At 38.0% G+C, this 15,131-nt stretch overlaps 1 protein-coding gene and 1 long non-coding RNA gene across 2 annotated transcripts; one reads left to right on the top strand and one right to left on the bottom strand.

Moving 5' to 3' along the window:
• The first annotated feature begins 240 nt into the window (after positions 1-240).
• LOC120181639 (glutathione hydrolase 1-like) lies at positions 241-2,442 on the top strand. Its single transcript, XM_039186727.1, has 6 exons — positions 241-327; positions 445-785; positions 883-1,401; positions 1,478-1,713; positions 1,785-2,049; positions 2,125-2,442. Exons 1-6 carry the CDS (start codon positions 321-323, stop codon positions 2,284-2,286), a joined length of 1,530 nt encoding a protein of 509 aa, XP_039042658.1. The 5' UTR covers positions 241-320; the 3' UTR covers positions 2,287-2,442.
• Positions 2,443-12,660: 10,218 nt separating this feature from the next.
• On the bottom strand, positions 12,661-13,762 carry LOC120181642. Its single transcript, XR_005521773.1, has 3 exons — positions 13,747-13,762; positions 12,966-13,034; positions 12,661-12,874 (listed from the first exon to the last, which is right to left on the bottom strand). It is a non-coding gene; the product is annotated as an uncharacterized LOC120181642 (long non-coding RNA).
• Between the last annotated feature and the right edge of the window lie 1,369 nt (positions 13,763-15,131).

Raw genomic sequence — 15,131 nt, 5'->3', positions numbered from 1 at the left:
TATTATATAAATTTATTAGTATTTGAATTTAATTTAATTTAATTTGTATAATAAGTCTAAATATAATATTTCTTTCTCAGTAACACAAAAACACTCAAAAAAAGAAAAGAAAAAAAACATACCAAACTTTTAATCATTGTTTCCAGGAAAGTTTTGCAGGAATTACCAATTTAGTTAGATAAGGCACTTCTTTGAAACTTTTGGGACTGAGTTCCTTCAATGTATGATTTTCATGTTTATATACATATCCAGAAGAAGAACCTCAAATCCCAGAAGAATCTTGTTTTTTGGAAGCTCCAATTTCAGAAACAAGAAGAAACATGTCATGTGAGTAACTTTTGTCTTCCTTTTTTCGTTAGATTTTGGTTATTTCATACCATGAAGTTCTTTTTTATGTTGTTTTAATTCAACAATCATGTGTTTTCTCTGTTTTTGTTTTTGCAGTTCTGCCATTGTTGCGCATCACCTTTGCGTTTCTGTTTGTTTTGTTGTCGCTTGCTGTTTCAGACATAAGTGGTTCTACTACCAAAAGGAGACGAGAAGTGGTCGTTGCACGCCGAGGTGCGGTAGCTACCGACGACGGCCGATGTTCGAGAATCGGGGTCGACGTTCTACGGATCGGGGGTCATGCAGTCGATGCGGCGGTGGCTGCATCGCTTTGCTTGGGCGTCGTAAGCCCGGCATCGAGTGGAATAGGTGGAGGAGCCTTTATGCTACTCAGGGAAGCTAATGGGAAAGCACAAGCATTCGATATGAGAGAAACGGCTCCATCGAAAGCTTCCATGGTGCATACCGATATAATTCACTTGTTTTTTTCGATATGTTGAATCCATTTTTATGCATTTTTCTTCATTGATGGCCTCACTTTTATCTATTCTGCAGAATATGTATGCTGGAAATGGTGCTCTAAAGGCAAAAGGAGCCCTCTCTATAGCAGTGCCAGGGGAACTTGCAGGCCTTCACAAAGCTTGGAAACAACATGGGAGGCTTCCGTGGGAAAGACTAGTGAAACCGGCCGAGGTTCTTGCTCGAAATGGGTTCGAGATTTCGAGATATCTCCGAATGCAGATGGAAAGTTCGAAACCCGGAATCTTGGCAGATAAAGGGCTCCGAGACATCTTAACAACAAATGGGGAGCTTCTGCAAGTAGGTGATATATGTTACAACAAGAAACTAGCAGAAACTCTTAGAAAGATTTCAATATACGGTATCGAGCCGTTCTATAACGGATCGATCGGGTTGAATTTGGTAAGAGATGTTCAAAGAGCTGGAGGAATAATGACCTTAAACGACCTGAATAAGTATGAAGTTAAAACGAGGGAACCGATCTCAGCTAACATTTTAGGCCTTAAAGTTCTTAGTATGCCACCTCCATCCTCTGGGGGTGTTGCAATGGTGCTTGTAAGTGTAATCTGCCCTATGTTTTGTGTATTTTAAGTTCATCAAAACAATGACTGTTCCAATTCTCGTGTAACAGGCATTGAACATCCTTACACAATACGCAGTACCTTCTGGTGTTTCGGGGTCGCTCGGAACCCATAGACTAATTGAATCCTTGAAGCATGCATTTGCCGTGAGGATGAATTTTGGTGATCCGGAATTCGTCAATGTTTCGAAAGTCGTAGCTGATATGAACTCCCCCGAGTTTGCGAAGAAGTTGAAGAAGACAATCAATGATACCATGACTTTTGGCCCCATTCACTATGGTGGAAGGTAAAAACCACCTTTGAGATGTTGTCGAAGACTTCATTTTCTCCCATATGATCAACTTTGCATCATGGCAGGTGGAGCCAAGTTCATGATCATGGCACGAGCCATATATCCATTGTTGATGAAGATCGAAATGCGGTTTCGATGACTAGTACGGTGAATGCTTACTTTGGTTCAAAAATACTCTCACCAAGTACCGGGATAGTCCTCAATAATGAAATGGATGACTTCTCCATGCCTAAAAATGGCTCCGGAAATATGCCTCCACCGGCACCGCCAAACTTCGTCCGCCCTCGGAAAAGGCCATTGTCCTCTATGACGCCCACAGTTGTACTGAAGGTTTGCCACTTCAATGATTTCAAAAGCATAATCTGACCCATTCGAAAACTGGTTCACATTCAAGTGGTTTTGCAGGATGAGAAGCTAAAAGGAGTGGTTGGTGCAAGTGGAGGAGGCAACATCATTGCAGGGACTACAGAGGTTTTCTTAAACCATTTCGCTCTAGGGATCGATCCGCTCTCATCCGTAATGGCTCCCAGGATATACCATCAGGTTTTTGAAGAAAACTCTGGGTAATTTGGCATTGGTTTTCTTGATTCATTAACCTAAGAATGTCTGTTCGATGCAGTTGATACCCAATGTGGTGATGTACGAGAACTGGACGACCGTGGTCGGAGACCATTTCGAAGTACCAAGCACAATCAGGAGAGATCTTCAAAAGAAAGGTCATATTTTAAAGAGAAAATCGCCTCAGTGACCAAAAAAAAGTTATAATATACGATTTTAACCAACTTTTTTTGGATTTGCCAAAATGACCAACAAAATCGCAACGCGAAATAAAAATCGCAACGCGATCCCCAGAATCGCAAATCAGTTTCCAAAATCGCAACGCGATTCTTGAAAATCGCAATGCGATAGTACAAATTCGCATTGCGATTTTCCATAATCGCAACGCGAATATGAAAATCGCAACGCGAACACATAAATCGCAACGCGTATCCGTAAATCGCAACGTGTATCCGTATATCGCAACGCGTATCCGTAAATCGCAATGCGTATCCGTATATCGCAACGCGTATCCGTAAATCGCAACGATAATCCGTAAATCGCAACGATAATCTGTAAATCGCAACGATAATCCGTAAATCGCAACGAGAATCTGTAAATCGCAACGATAATCCGTAAATCGCAACGAGAATCTGTAAATCACAACACTGAAATTTTGGGTATATAACACTGAAATCATAAACTAAATCCCTAAATCGCAACTCATTCCATCTCCATCTATCACTCTCTCCGGCGACATCCGTTCCTATATCCAACGACATCCTTCCCAATCCGGCAACAGGTTTTAGTTTCGCAGCTCGTCTGTTTAGTAAATTAATTTACAACCATGAAATCATCTAATGTTGATCATGTTTGGATAGATTTGTGTTTTGGAGGGTCATGGGATAATGTTCATGGTGTTTTACAATATATGCCTTTACCCATGAATCTTCAACTAAAATTGTCTTTACAAAAGTTAACTTATGAAACTCTAATGCTACGTGTTTCAAATAAATTGAATTTAGAGCCCCTAAGTGGATTTAGGCTATCTTATCAGAGAAATGGTAAAGTTTATTTGTTAACCGACAATGAAGATGTTGAACGATTCATTGCTTACATTAGTGTTTCACAAGATGATGTTACATTGTATGTTGTTGAACCTAGAAGTAGTATTGTTGGGTCAGTAGCGGGTAGTAATCAACTAAGTTTTTCTCAAAACCCACAACCTTTCTCTAATCCAAATCCCAATCAACTTTCAGCACCAAATTCCGGTTTTCGTATTGACCAGTTAGACGATGATGAGCCAACAGAAAAAATTGTGAGTACTAGTCAGTATTCGAAATTTGGTCTTGGTCAATATCCGGACTTTGATATTGGTCAATACACGGATTTTGATGATGTTTCAGAAGAAGAAACAGACCCTGCGTGTAATGATTTTGATATTGGTCAATACCCGAATTTTGATGATGAAACAGCCGTTGCCGAAGAATGTATTGTTGATGATAATGAGGAGGAAGTTACGACTGTGAATGAACATGTTGAACATCCATTCTGTAATTCATATAATCCTGAAGAAGAAAAAGAAGAAGAAAAAATCCCCGAAGAAAAGAAAATGCCACGGGCGTATAACTGGAATATGCCAGAATTACTTCAGATACCGGAAGAAGAGTTGGTAAAGAAAGCAGTTGATTGTTACACAAAAGTTATTCGTATCAAGAAAGATGATTGTTTTGATACAAAGGAAGACTTGAAGATAGCTTTGTATACGAAATGTGTGGAAGATGGCTATCAACTAAAAGTTAACAAATCAAGCAAAGATCGTTTCGAAACAAGGTGTATGATTGACAAAAACTGTATGTGGCGAATGATTGCAAAGAGAATAAAAGATTGCGAAATGTTTCAAGTTAGGACTTTTATTGATAAACATACATGTTCAAGAACCCAAGTTTTTCCTCACCATAGACAGGCAAACAAAAAGGTGTTGGGTGGTTTTCTGGCTGAGTTAATGTTTTTGAATGGCAGGGTATATCGGGGACATGAAATTATGACTGACATGAATGCTCGGTTCAAGATTAGTATATCATATTCTCAAGCTTGGAGAGCCAAATGTTATGCCTTGGAATTGTTGAGGGGGTCGCCAGAAGCATCGTTTGCCCAACTGCCGGCTTATTGTCACAATTTAAAGCTGAAAAATCCTGGGTCGGTAACTCATATCAAAACAGATAGAGATGGACGCTTTGAGTTGCTGTTTATCGCCATTGGTGCTACGATTAGTAAATCAATATAATTTTGTTGACTCATTTTTGTTAGTTACATGCATTTCACATTTAAATGATTATATTTCTTGTGTATATTATTTTGTAGATTCGTTCGTTTATTACTTGCATGCGCCCAGTTATTATAGTTGACGGAGCACATTTGAAAGGTCGATACCTTGGAGTAAACTTATTAGCAGTAGCCATGGATGCTAACAATGGGATATTGCCAATAGCTTACGGGGTTGGCAAATCTGAAACCTCTGATTCATGGACATGGTTTATGGGGCATCTTAGGGATTGCATAGGTCATATTAGCAATCTGACAATCATATCCGATAGGGCAAACTCAATTGACAACGCTGTTAGAAGGTGTTTCCCAGATGCTTTTCATGGACTTTGTGGTGTTCATTTGTATAGAAATCTAAAATCAAGGTCTGCTGGTATAAAAAAGCACAAATGGACATACTGGAAGGCTGTAAAAGCTTATCGGGAAGTGGATTTCAATAAGCATATAAATTGTTTAAGACGTGTTTTGCCTCAGTGTGCTCAAACACTAGAAGATGTCGGGTTTGAAAGATGGTCAAGAGTACATCAACTTGGAGCAAGATATGGTTTCATGACGTCTAATAGTGCAGAATCAATCAACGCTCTAAGTCGTCATTCCCGGAAATTACCCATTACTATGTTAATGGAGTTTTTTCGAGCCTCTATTCAACAGTGGTACTACAAGAAAAGAAACCATGCAGGTATTATTTCTTTGAATTCGTAACTTATCATATTTATATATTTTACTAAGTATTGTTTATTTAAATTTACAGGAACATTGGAACATCGTGTTACACCATGGACTGAAAAAAAGATAACGAAAAGTGTTGTGAAGTCAACGTCATGGAGAGTTGAACCATGTTCAAACACTTTGTTTCAAGTACTGGATAATAACTTAAATGGGCTAGTCGATCTAAATGCAAAGACGTGTAGTTGTATGAAATGGCAAACATCTGGTTATCCGTGTGGCCATGTTATAAAAGTTGCTCTTCATTTAAACCAAGATGATTCAAGCGCATACGCTATGGATTGCTACACTACAGAAGTTTATCGACAGACTTATGCCGAGATTGTCTACCCTATTCCACATCCTTCTGAGTGGGACATACCAGATGACTTACAAACAGTTTTGCCACCAGCCATGGACAGAAGGCTACCTGGCCGACCAAAAAGTCACGATCGTATACCGTCTAAGGGTGAAGAGAAGAAGAGATCGACATGTAGTCGGTGCAAGGAAAGTGGTCATACAAGGTTGACATGTGGATCACCAGTGCCATCAAAATCATCTTTTCCTCTACCAAAATATGGATCCTCATCAAAATCCAAAGCTCATATGGTGTCAAGCAAAAGGCAATCATCTTTAAAATCCCAATCACAATTGGCTTCACCTTTTGGGACTGTTAACTTAGGTGATTTTTAAATGCAAACGTTGTATTATGTGGATTTTATGTGTGAACTTTTAACATTTTCAGTTGAATTAATGACTCAGGCCAACCATTTTGACTTAACCAACTCTTGTTATTCAGTTGTTATCACTATTAGGCATGCATTTGACTATCGCAACACGGAAATTACAATCGCAACGAGAGAATCGCAATGCGAAATGAAAATCCCAACATGAAAATCGCAATGCGGAAATGAAAATCGCAACGGGAGAATCGCAATGCGAAATGACTATCGCAATGCGAAATGAAAATCGCAATGCGAAATGAAAATCGCAACGAGAGAATCGCAATGCGAAATGAAAATCGCAATGCGAAATGAAAATCCCAACATGAAAATCGCAATGCGGAAATAAAAATCGCAATGGGAGAATCGCAATGCGAAATGACTATCGCAATGCGAAATGAAAATCGCAATGCGAAATGAAAATCGCAACGAGGGAATCGCAATGCGAAATGAAAATCGCAATGCGAAATGAAAATCGCAACGAGAGAATCGCAATGCGAAATTAAAATCGCATTGCGATTCTCCCGTTGCGATTTTCATTTCCGCATTGCGATTTTCATTCCGCATTGCGATTTTCATGTTGGGATTTTCATTTCGCATTGCGATTTTCATTTCGCATTGCGATAGTCAATTTTGCCTTCAACATAATGCAGATTGAAATCAACAAAATCAACCATTACATTTCAATCAATTAAACAAGCACAAATAAGAATTATATTCGCATCAATTACACAAATCAACTTTTACAAATCATCTTTTACAAATCAATTAAACAATCAAAAAATAAGCAATAATTAAACTATTGATTCAACTTTTACAAATCAATTAAACAATCAAAAAACAATCAATTAAACTATTGAATCAACTTTTGCAGCCATACATCATTTTCACGCAGTTCACTTCACTTCTGAGATTAACCTGCAGAAACCAAACATTTGCTCAAACAACACTTTCTACACATCTAAAACCTACAAACAGCAAATTATTGAATTCTAGGTACTTAACCAAACATTTTCAAACCAAAAGTATATAAACTTACCAATTGTTTATGGACATTTTTATAACGCGGATGCAGGTAGGCAGCGTCTCGTATATATCGATTTAGCCATATAATGCCGAAACCACAAGCCTACTGCAGCTCTATCTCTATCGGTGGGAGGTAGATACTTGATGCTTCCCGTCGTCAAACGCTCCAACGCCAAGCATACGAGAGGACCACAATCTCCTCTGGCTCCGCTCGTTTGTTGTGGCGCGGTCTCGTCTCTAATAACTGTAATATTGAGCTTCTTTGGCTTCTTGTTTCCAGAACGAGTCCAATAATTGATCGCATCCAAGAATTTAGCCAAATGAGAGCTCCATCCCTTAATAACATCTCTTAAATCAGCCAATGATATGTAATTTATCATGCTGTCATACACTATTGTCTTAAGGGATGGGAGCTGAAGCTCGACGAGAATCCAATGTTTACGTTCCAAAACAAGGATAAACACCTGCAATGATAAGTAATAATTCATTCATTTGCGCACTTATTTCATAAAACCTTTAAACTCAATCTAAAATAAATACTAACCTTATCGACCTCCCACCATGCAGGATAAAGTTTAGCTTGTCCATTGCCCAAATCAAATGATTCATCTCGTGCATTCTTCAAGTGAACGGCGTGAAAAGACGTCGGCATAATTGTATATCGTATATTTTTATTTTTCTTAAGTTTTCTTATTATTAGAAGACGTGTCACCCACGCATCGATATGCTGTTTTACAAAAAAAGACATATATTAGTGACTTACATAAAAAAAAAAAAATTAATCAAATTGAAATATAAGAAAAATATAAGACTTACCCCCCATCGAAATAGCCATTGTCTTCGACCCCTAATAATACGCCCCACCAAGACCGTTCAAGCAACAAATAGATATCATCGGTGAGCTTGCATATGTCAGTGAAACACCCCTTGCTCCGCTCATGTAGATAAAAATCAACTGCGGTCTTAGCCCAAAGGGTGTTATCCAAAATTGTGTCCGGTAGTTGTTCCCTCTCCTCTTCAGATACCGGTATGGTACTGGCCGGTAACTCATACGAGAGCCAACTTGAATCCATCATGTCCGGCACGTCAGAGGGTTTCTCAAGAAGCCTACATATGACGCCATGTGAATCGGGCTCTTGAATGGTGGGAGGGACCTCTTCAATGATGACAGTGGCCTCTTGAACGGTGGGAGGGGACTCTCGAGGAATGATAAGGGGGGCCTCTTCAACGATAGGAGTGGACTCTTGAGGGATGACAGGCGAGTCGGGCTTCTTCTTGCGGTGTCTTCGCACTATTGGGGTGTACGGAGACTTAATAGCACGTGCACGCTGTCTGATGCGTGAACTCCGTCGTGCAAGCATAACCCGACGTAAAGCATCCACTCTATCGGGCCGCTAAATAATTAAATACAAAAATCAGTAAATAAACAGACATGATATTTAAACAGTGAAAACAAAGACAAATATGTTTCAAACTTGCATTGTATTCACCCAAGTCATTATTCTATCATAGTTCACAAAATGCATCAGATAACAAAGAAAAATATGTTTCAAACTAATACCCTGAAGTTAGTATTTGTCTTTGTTTTGTCTATTGGTTGAAGTAATGCAATCCATTCAAGTTTCAATTTGCAGAAGAAGAAATAGTTTACTTTCGCAACACGAAACTTAAAATCGCAACGCGAAACCAAAATCGCAACGCGAAATGAAAATCGCAACGACAGAATCGCAATGCGAAATGAAAATCGCAACGAAATAATCGCAACGCGAAATGAAAATCGCAATGCGATTTTGGTTTCGCGTTGCGATCTTGTCGTTGCGATTTTGGTTTCGCGTTGCGATTATGTCGTTGCGATTTTCATTTCGCGTTGCGATTTTGGTTTCGCGTTGCGATTTTAAGTTTCGTGTTGCGAAAGTAAACTATTTCTTCTTCTGCAAATTGAAACTTGAATGGATAAATTTACTTTCAACCAAAAGACAAAACAAAGACAAATACTATTTCACAGTGTTAAAGAATACACAGTTTAGCAGAATTGGCAGCAACCGAACAAATTTACTTTCAACCAAAAGACAAAACAAAGACAAATACTATTTCACAGTGTTAAAGAATACACAGTTTAGCAGAATTGGCAGCAACCGAACAAATTTACTTTCAACCAAAAGACAAAACAAAGACAAATACTATTTCACAGTGTTAAAGAATACACAGTTTAGCAGAATTGGCAGCAACCGAACAAATTTACTTTCAACCAAAGACAAAACAAAGACAAATACTATTTCACAGTGTTAAAGAATACACAGTTTAGCAGAATTGGCAGCAACCGAACAAATTTATTTTCAACCAAAAGACAAAACAAAGACAAATACTATTTCACAGTGTTAAAGAATACACAGTTTAGCAGAATTGGCAGCAACCGAATAAATTTACTAAGCAATCTAAGTGAAATGGCTAATCTAAGTGAAATTACGAGTAAATTTATCATTAAGTTAAATATGGAAAATCTTAAACTTACCTCGTTGCGTAGAGTATGAACCTCATTCTGCAACGATACTATCATCTCACGTAGAGCGGCAACCTCACCACGTAAAGTTGACACCTCCACACGCCATGCACCATCGTTATCGCGTAGAGTACCGATCTCCTCACGCAAGGCATTGACCTCATCACGTAACTCCCTTGACTCATCCCGTTGAGGTGGAGGTGGAGAACAGGGAGATAGGAGTCGTGGCATCTTTGTCGGTCGCCTATCATGAGGTGATGGTGGAGAAGAGGCTCGATGATGTGACGGGATAGGTGATGGCTCTCGTTCTAGAGGTGTATAGTCGGGTCGATCGGGTGATGGCTCTAGGTGAGGTGATGGCTCTCGAATTGGAGGAAGTGGATGCTGCTCATCATCCGTGCCATCAAAAAAATTCTGACTAGCTTGCCACCAATCAGTGGCAAGCTCTTCCTCCGTGGGTGTCAGTCTTATTAATGGAATGTTGGCCTCCTAAAATATAAAAACTCAAACAAAGTTAAACGTCTACTATTAATAACTTGTTTATATATTATATGAAAGTATTTGTGTTAACTTACATTATTTATTGTGGCATATGGTATTAAGTCTTCCCAATCCAACAGAGTTTTCCTCTTCCAGGAAATAGCCCTGGGAATATCATTTGACGTTTTTATTGCATATGTACGCATGCTGGGGAAAGCCTCGAATATCCAAATCTACAAACAATATAATAACAAAATTAGTAATTGTTAAATAATTAATTATAATTTTAGAAACATTATATAGAAATTCTTACCTTAAAGGCCCAAACAAAGCCTGACAAAGTGTATTTGGACCCATCGCCCCGCAAACTTTTGCGGTCATCAAAGGCAGACGACAACTTAGTCCAGGTAGCTTTCCATATATACGAACCCCACGGAAACAGATTCCATGCATTCAGGTCCTCTACCAATATTATTAGCTCCCGATGAATAGGTTGTCTGGCCTCTCTGCCTAAAAAGCCGGCATACACAAGTAGTAGAAGGCATACTCGGACAACATCGACGTCATCCATCCGAGTGAAACCAGCTTTCTTATTAAACAATTTCTTCAGGTCGTCGACATGTAGGTTCGGCTTCTCCATTGACTCATCCGGAAAAACCCGGGATAACCATGATGGGCGGGCGATATGACGAGTGTACCGGCCTACATCATCGTGTCCGAATCGTAGACCAGTGATTAAGCAGAACTCCTTCCGCCCAAAACAAGTATACGCTGGTGGAAAATGAAACCATATCTCTTCCTCACCACGTTGTATACTGTCGGGTAGATTTGATGTCATGGTCTGAAGCCACAAATGGGTCAAATTAGCATCTCCACCCGGATGCTGTACTCTCAGCCATGGCCCGAAGCAGGTTTCCTCAAACAATTGTCTTTGAGCAGGTGAAAGCTTCTTTGCAATTGTAGTGGCCAGGCTGACTTTATTTCTCAAGGTCAATTGAGCCGAAAAAAATTTCTACAAAAACAATAAACATACCAAGTTAGATATACCAAAAACTACACTGTGAAGATATACCAAAAACAATAAACATAAAAAGTAGTAGTTTATTCTTGAAACTAAAATTTGCAACACTGTTTTGTCTTTTGGTTGAAATGAAAATCGCAACGAGAGAATGATTGTCGCAACGAGAGAAATGAAAATCGCAACGAGAAATGAAAATCGCAACGAGAGAATCGCAACGCGAAATGAAAATCGCAATGCGATTTTGGTTTCGCGTTGCGATTCTCTCGTTGCGATTTTCATTTCGCGTTGCAATTTTCATTTCTCTCGTTGCGACAGTCATTCTCTCGTTGCGATTTTCATTTATCTCGTTGCGACTCTTCTGCAAATTGAAACTTGAATGGATTGCATTACTTCAACCAAAAGACAGAACAAAGACAAAGACAAATACTAACTTGAAAATCGCAACGAGAGAATAGCAACGCGAAATGAAAATCGCAACGACAGAATCGTAACGCGAAATGAAATCTAAGTGAAATGGTTAATCTATTATTGAAATGACCAGTAAACTTATCATCAGTTTCAATATGAAAAACCTACAATAATGCAAACATTTCAAAATAAAAATAATTAAAAAAACTAACCCTCGGAGGTTGATTTTCCATTTCTGAATATTGTGAGGGATTTCTGACCGTGAATGGTTGTGAGGGATTTCGCCGGAGATGGGGACGGAAATCTTCGGAGATGGGGACGGATTTCTTCGCCGTAGAGAGTGAGAGATGGAGATGGGACTGAGTTGTGATTTTAGGTTTTAGGTTATGAGTTGCGATTACGGGATTTTGTCTTAATATTCTTTTTGTAATTTGAAAATAAAATACGCGTAGCGATTATAATGGCGCTTTAAATATCGCGTTGCGATTTACGGATACGCGTTGCGATTTTATGTATTATCGTTGCGATTTACGGATACGCGTTGCGATATACGGATACGCATTGCGATTTACGGATACGCGTTGCGATATACGGATACACGTTGCGATTTACGGATACGCGTTGCGATTTATGTGTTCGCGTTGCGATTTTCATATTCGCGTTGCGATTATGGAAAATCGCAATGCGAATTTGTACTATCGCATTGCGATTTTCAAGAATCGCGTTGCGATTTTGGAAACTGATTTGCGATTCTGGGGATCGCGTTGCGATTTTTATTTCGCGTTGCGATTTTGTTGGTCATTTTGACAAATCCAAAAAAAATTGGTTAAAATCGTATATTATAACTTTTTTTTGGTCACTGAGGCGATTTTCTCTATTTTAAAAGGACTAGCTGGTGGGACGATTAGCCAATTTATAGTTCACAATTTGGACACTGGAAATGGAAGCATTGGAGAACTTGTGGCGGTCAGTGACCCAAGAAAAGGAGGGTCCCCTGCTGGTTTTTGATCCGCCAATTTTAGTTTTGGGACTTACTTTCTCTTGTGTGTAGAAATAAACCCAGTTTTGCTTAACTGTATTTGCAAAACTGGGTTTCCTTATCGAATTGCCACCATTTAAGCAAAACTGGATTTGATTCCAGTTAGAATGTAATAACTGTATTTGCAAATGAAAAGTTCAAAACCTAACCGGTAAACTTGCAGCTAAACAAGCAACACTAATGAAAATCCAGAATCTTCATTAACCAAAAATTGGTATTCAAGCTACAAAATTTAGCAACATCCACAACTTGGCATAAAGAAGATACCAAATATTCTTAAACAAAAGGGGTTGGGGGAAAAGAGAAACAACATAGTGGAGTCGGAAACTAGAGAACTGAACCATCATCGACTTAGCGGTCACCTGGTAGAGACTTGATGATGTCAGAATCACCTGCAGGATTGGATCGATTAAAGAAAATTTGTAATCTGCAGAAATCAAATTTTAGAGACAAGGAATTATCAGAATTTAAAAATGGTGTTACCTGGATCGACAATACTCAAGCAGGATACACGGAAGTACTTCCCACAAGCGGTTCCTAGATCATTATTGTCTGGAGAATTAAAGAGAGATTAGATATCAAGACACCAAGAAGAAAATGAGCAAAGGAAATCTAGGATTGATCAATCATGTTTGTTAGAGCCATCCCCATAGTCCGGTAGCCCCGTTGATCAATTGATGCCGAAATACACGTTATATCATACATCTTTGTTCATCTTTAGGAAAGAAATCCCAAAACATTGACTAAAGGATTTTTACCCATTGCATCTAGAGTTAACCCTTAAAATGGAGCAGAATACTCACTTTTTTACTTCTTTTTCAGCCGGTTAAGCGTCTATTCAATTACTAATAAGCTAAAATACCTCGAATTAGCCAGAAGCACAGATGCACAATCATAAAGGTTAGGTGAACAAACAAAACAATCACACCAAATCTTTAAAGAATTTAATTTAGCAAAAATGCAAGAGACTATTAATTTGACCTGTCTTCCATTCAACATTGAGCACAATACTAACCTTTCACTTTCTTCTTTTTAGCCATTTCAGTTCTTTATTTAATGACTAATAAGCTAAAGATAGCCATAATCCACTAAAAACGCACTCAAAAAGTCCATATCCACACAAAGTTGAGCAAAGCAAACAATCACACAAAATCAGTTTAAGCATAAACGGAAGACGCTGCATTCAAAATCAGTTTATATCCAACCATAACTATCCAAATTATAAGCATCCAAAATAAAAGGCATTGTAATGATGAGCACTTACTTCCATTGTAATGATGCTTGGGGTGACTCTAAACTAGTTACCATTACAGGTGACTATTTTTCCCCCATACAACGTCTCACGGCTTCCTATTCGCGTCGAAGATGAACGGTAGAGTCCCCCCAGAACCAGGCGTTGTCAAGGTGAGTGTGGACGGCACTTTTGATCCCCAAAGACTATTGATCGCTATTGGTTTAATTGCTCGAGACTCCAGGGTTGCTTTTGGGTGGGATGGCTTTCTCGTCTCCAAATTCTATCGAAGCTGGACTCGCGGAGATTCATGCATTTGTTGTCGGACTGAATTTTGCTCGTGAAAACCAATGGCACCGAGTGATTTTCGAGCCGGACTTCGCTATGGTGATTAACAAGCTGCGTAGTGATATGAATGGTTTGTCCACCCTGGGTTATTATTTGAAGGAAGCTCGTGATATATTAGCCAGATTGCAATGTTTTGTTCAATGTTGTATTTGCCCCTCGTAATTGTAACAAGGTTGCGCATAAGTTAGATTATTGGGCCCTTCCTTTTAAGAGTGTGCTTTTATTTGACTTAATTTATCTCGAGATTATTGATTAATGACATTGTTTCTGAGTAATATACCTCATTTGGACACTTTTTTCCCCTCGTAAAACCTAGAAAAGGATTTTTAACGAGTCCCTCTTTTTAAAAAATAATTTTTAGATGTTGTTTCATTTTAATCATAAAATTATAAACTATTTGACTTATAATATTAATTATTTAATAATTTGAAATAATAGGATGATATGAAATTTTTAATGTGATGTAAAAGCCAAGATAAATTTTATTTATTTTTATATGATCTGATATGTTTTACTTTTCGTCTTTTTTATTAAATTTTGAAATTATCTTCTCATTTTCAACTATTTTTGACATATTTTTATCAGGTTAAATTATAATAAATTATTCTTGTTATTCTTCATTGGTTTACTTTTTTTCCAAAGCCTAATTAAAATTCAGAAGACTATATATAATAAATATATTATTTTGAAGGTTTATAAACTTCGATAAATTTAAAAACTTAAGTGTTTATTCTGGTGAGAAAATTCTTTCGAGAATATAAATAACATATCTCAAAATTGACCTTCATGAAACAATTATTAATGAAGATTAAAGCATTAAAAGATTACAATTTTGGATAGATTTTTATCAACATACGAAATCAATGAGAACAAAAATATAGAAAAATATAAATATTTTAGTGTCGATATTATCACGTAGTTAATGATTGAACAATGTACTAATCAAATAATATTTAAAAAGTTTAATGTCTTAATTGAAACTTTTATATTTAAATGACCAAACTAGACATAAGAAAAGTTAAGGGACTATTAATGTAGTTTGCCCCAAAAAACTTGGGAAAAATAGAGAC

The sequence above is a fragment of the Hibiscus syriacus genome, unplaced genomic scaffold, assembly GCF_006381635.1.
Source record: "Hibiscus syriacus cultivar Baekdansim isolate YM2019G1 unplaced genomic scaffold, ASM638163v2 tig00112530_pilon, whole genome shotgun sequence".
NCBI lineage: Eukaryota > Viridiplantae > Streptophyta > Magnoliopsida > Malvales > Malvaceae > Hibiscus > Hibiscus syriacus.
This window is presented reverse-complemented; position numbering and strand designations above follow the sequence as displayed.

What these genes read in the sequence shown, in the direction of transcription:
- LOC120181639 (XM_039186727.1), top strand. An exon ending in CCCATTCACTATGGTGGAAG is followed by an intron (nt 1,714 to 1,784) that starts GTAAAAACCACC and finishes GCATCATGGCAG; the next exon opens with GTGGAGCCAAGTTCATGATC. An exon ending in CGCCCACAGTTGTACTGAAG is followed by an intron (nt 2,050 to 2,124) that starts GTTTGCCACTTC and finishes GTGGTTTTGCAG; the next exon opens with GATGAGAAGCTAAAAGGAGT.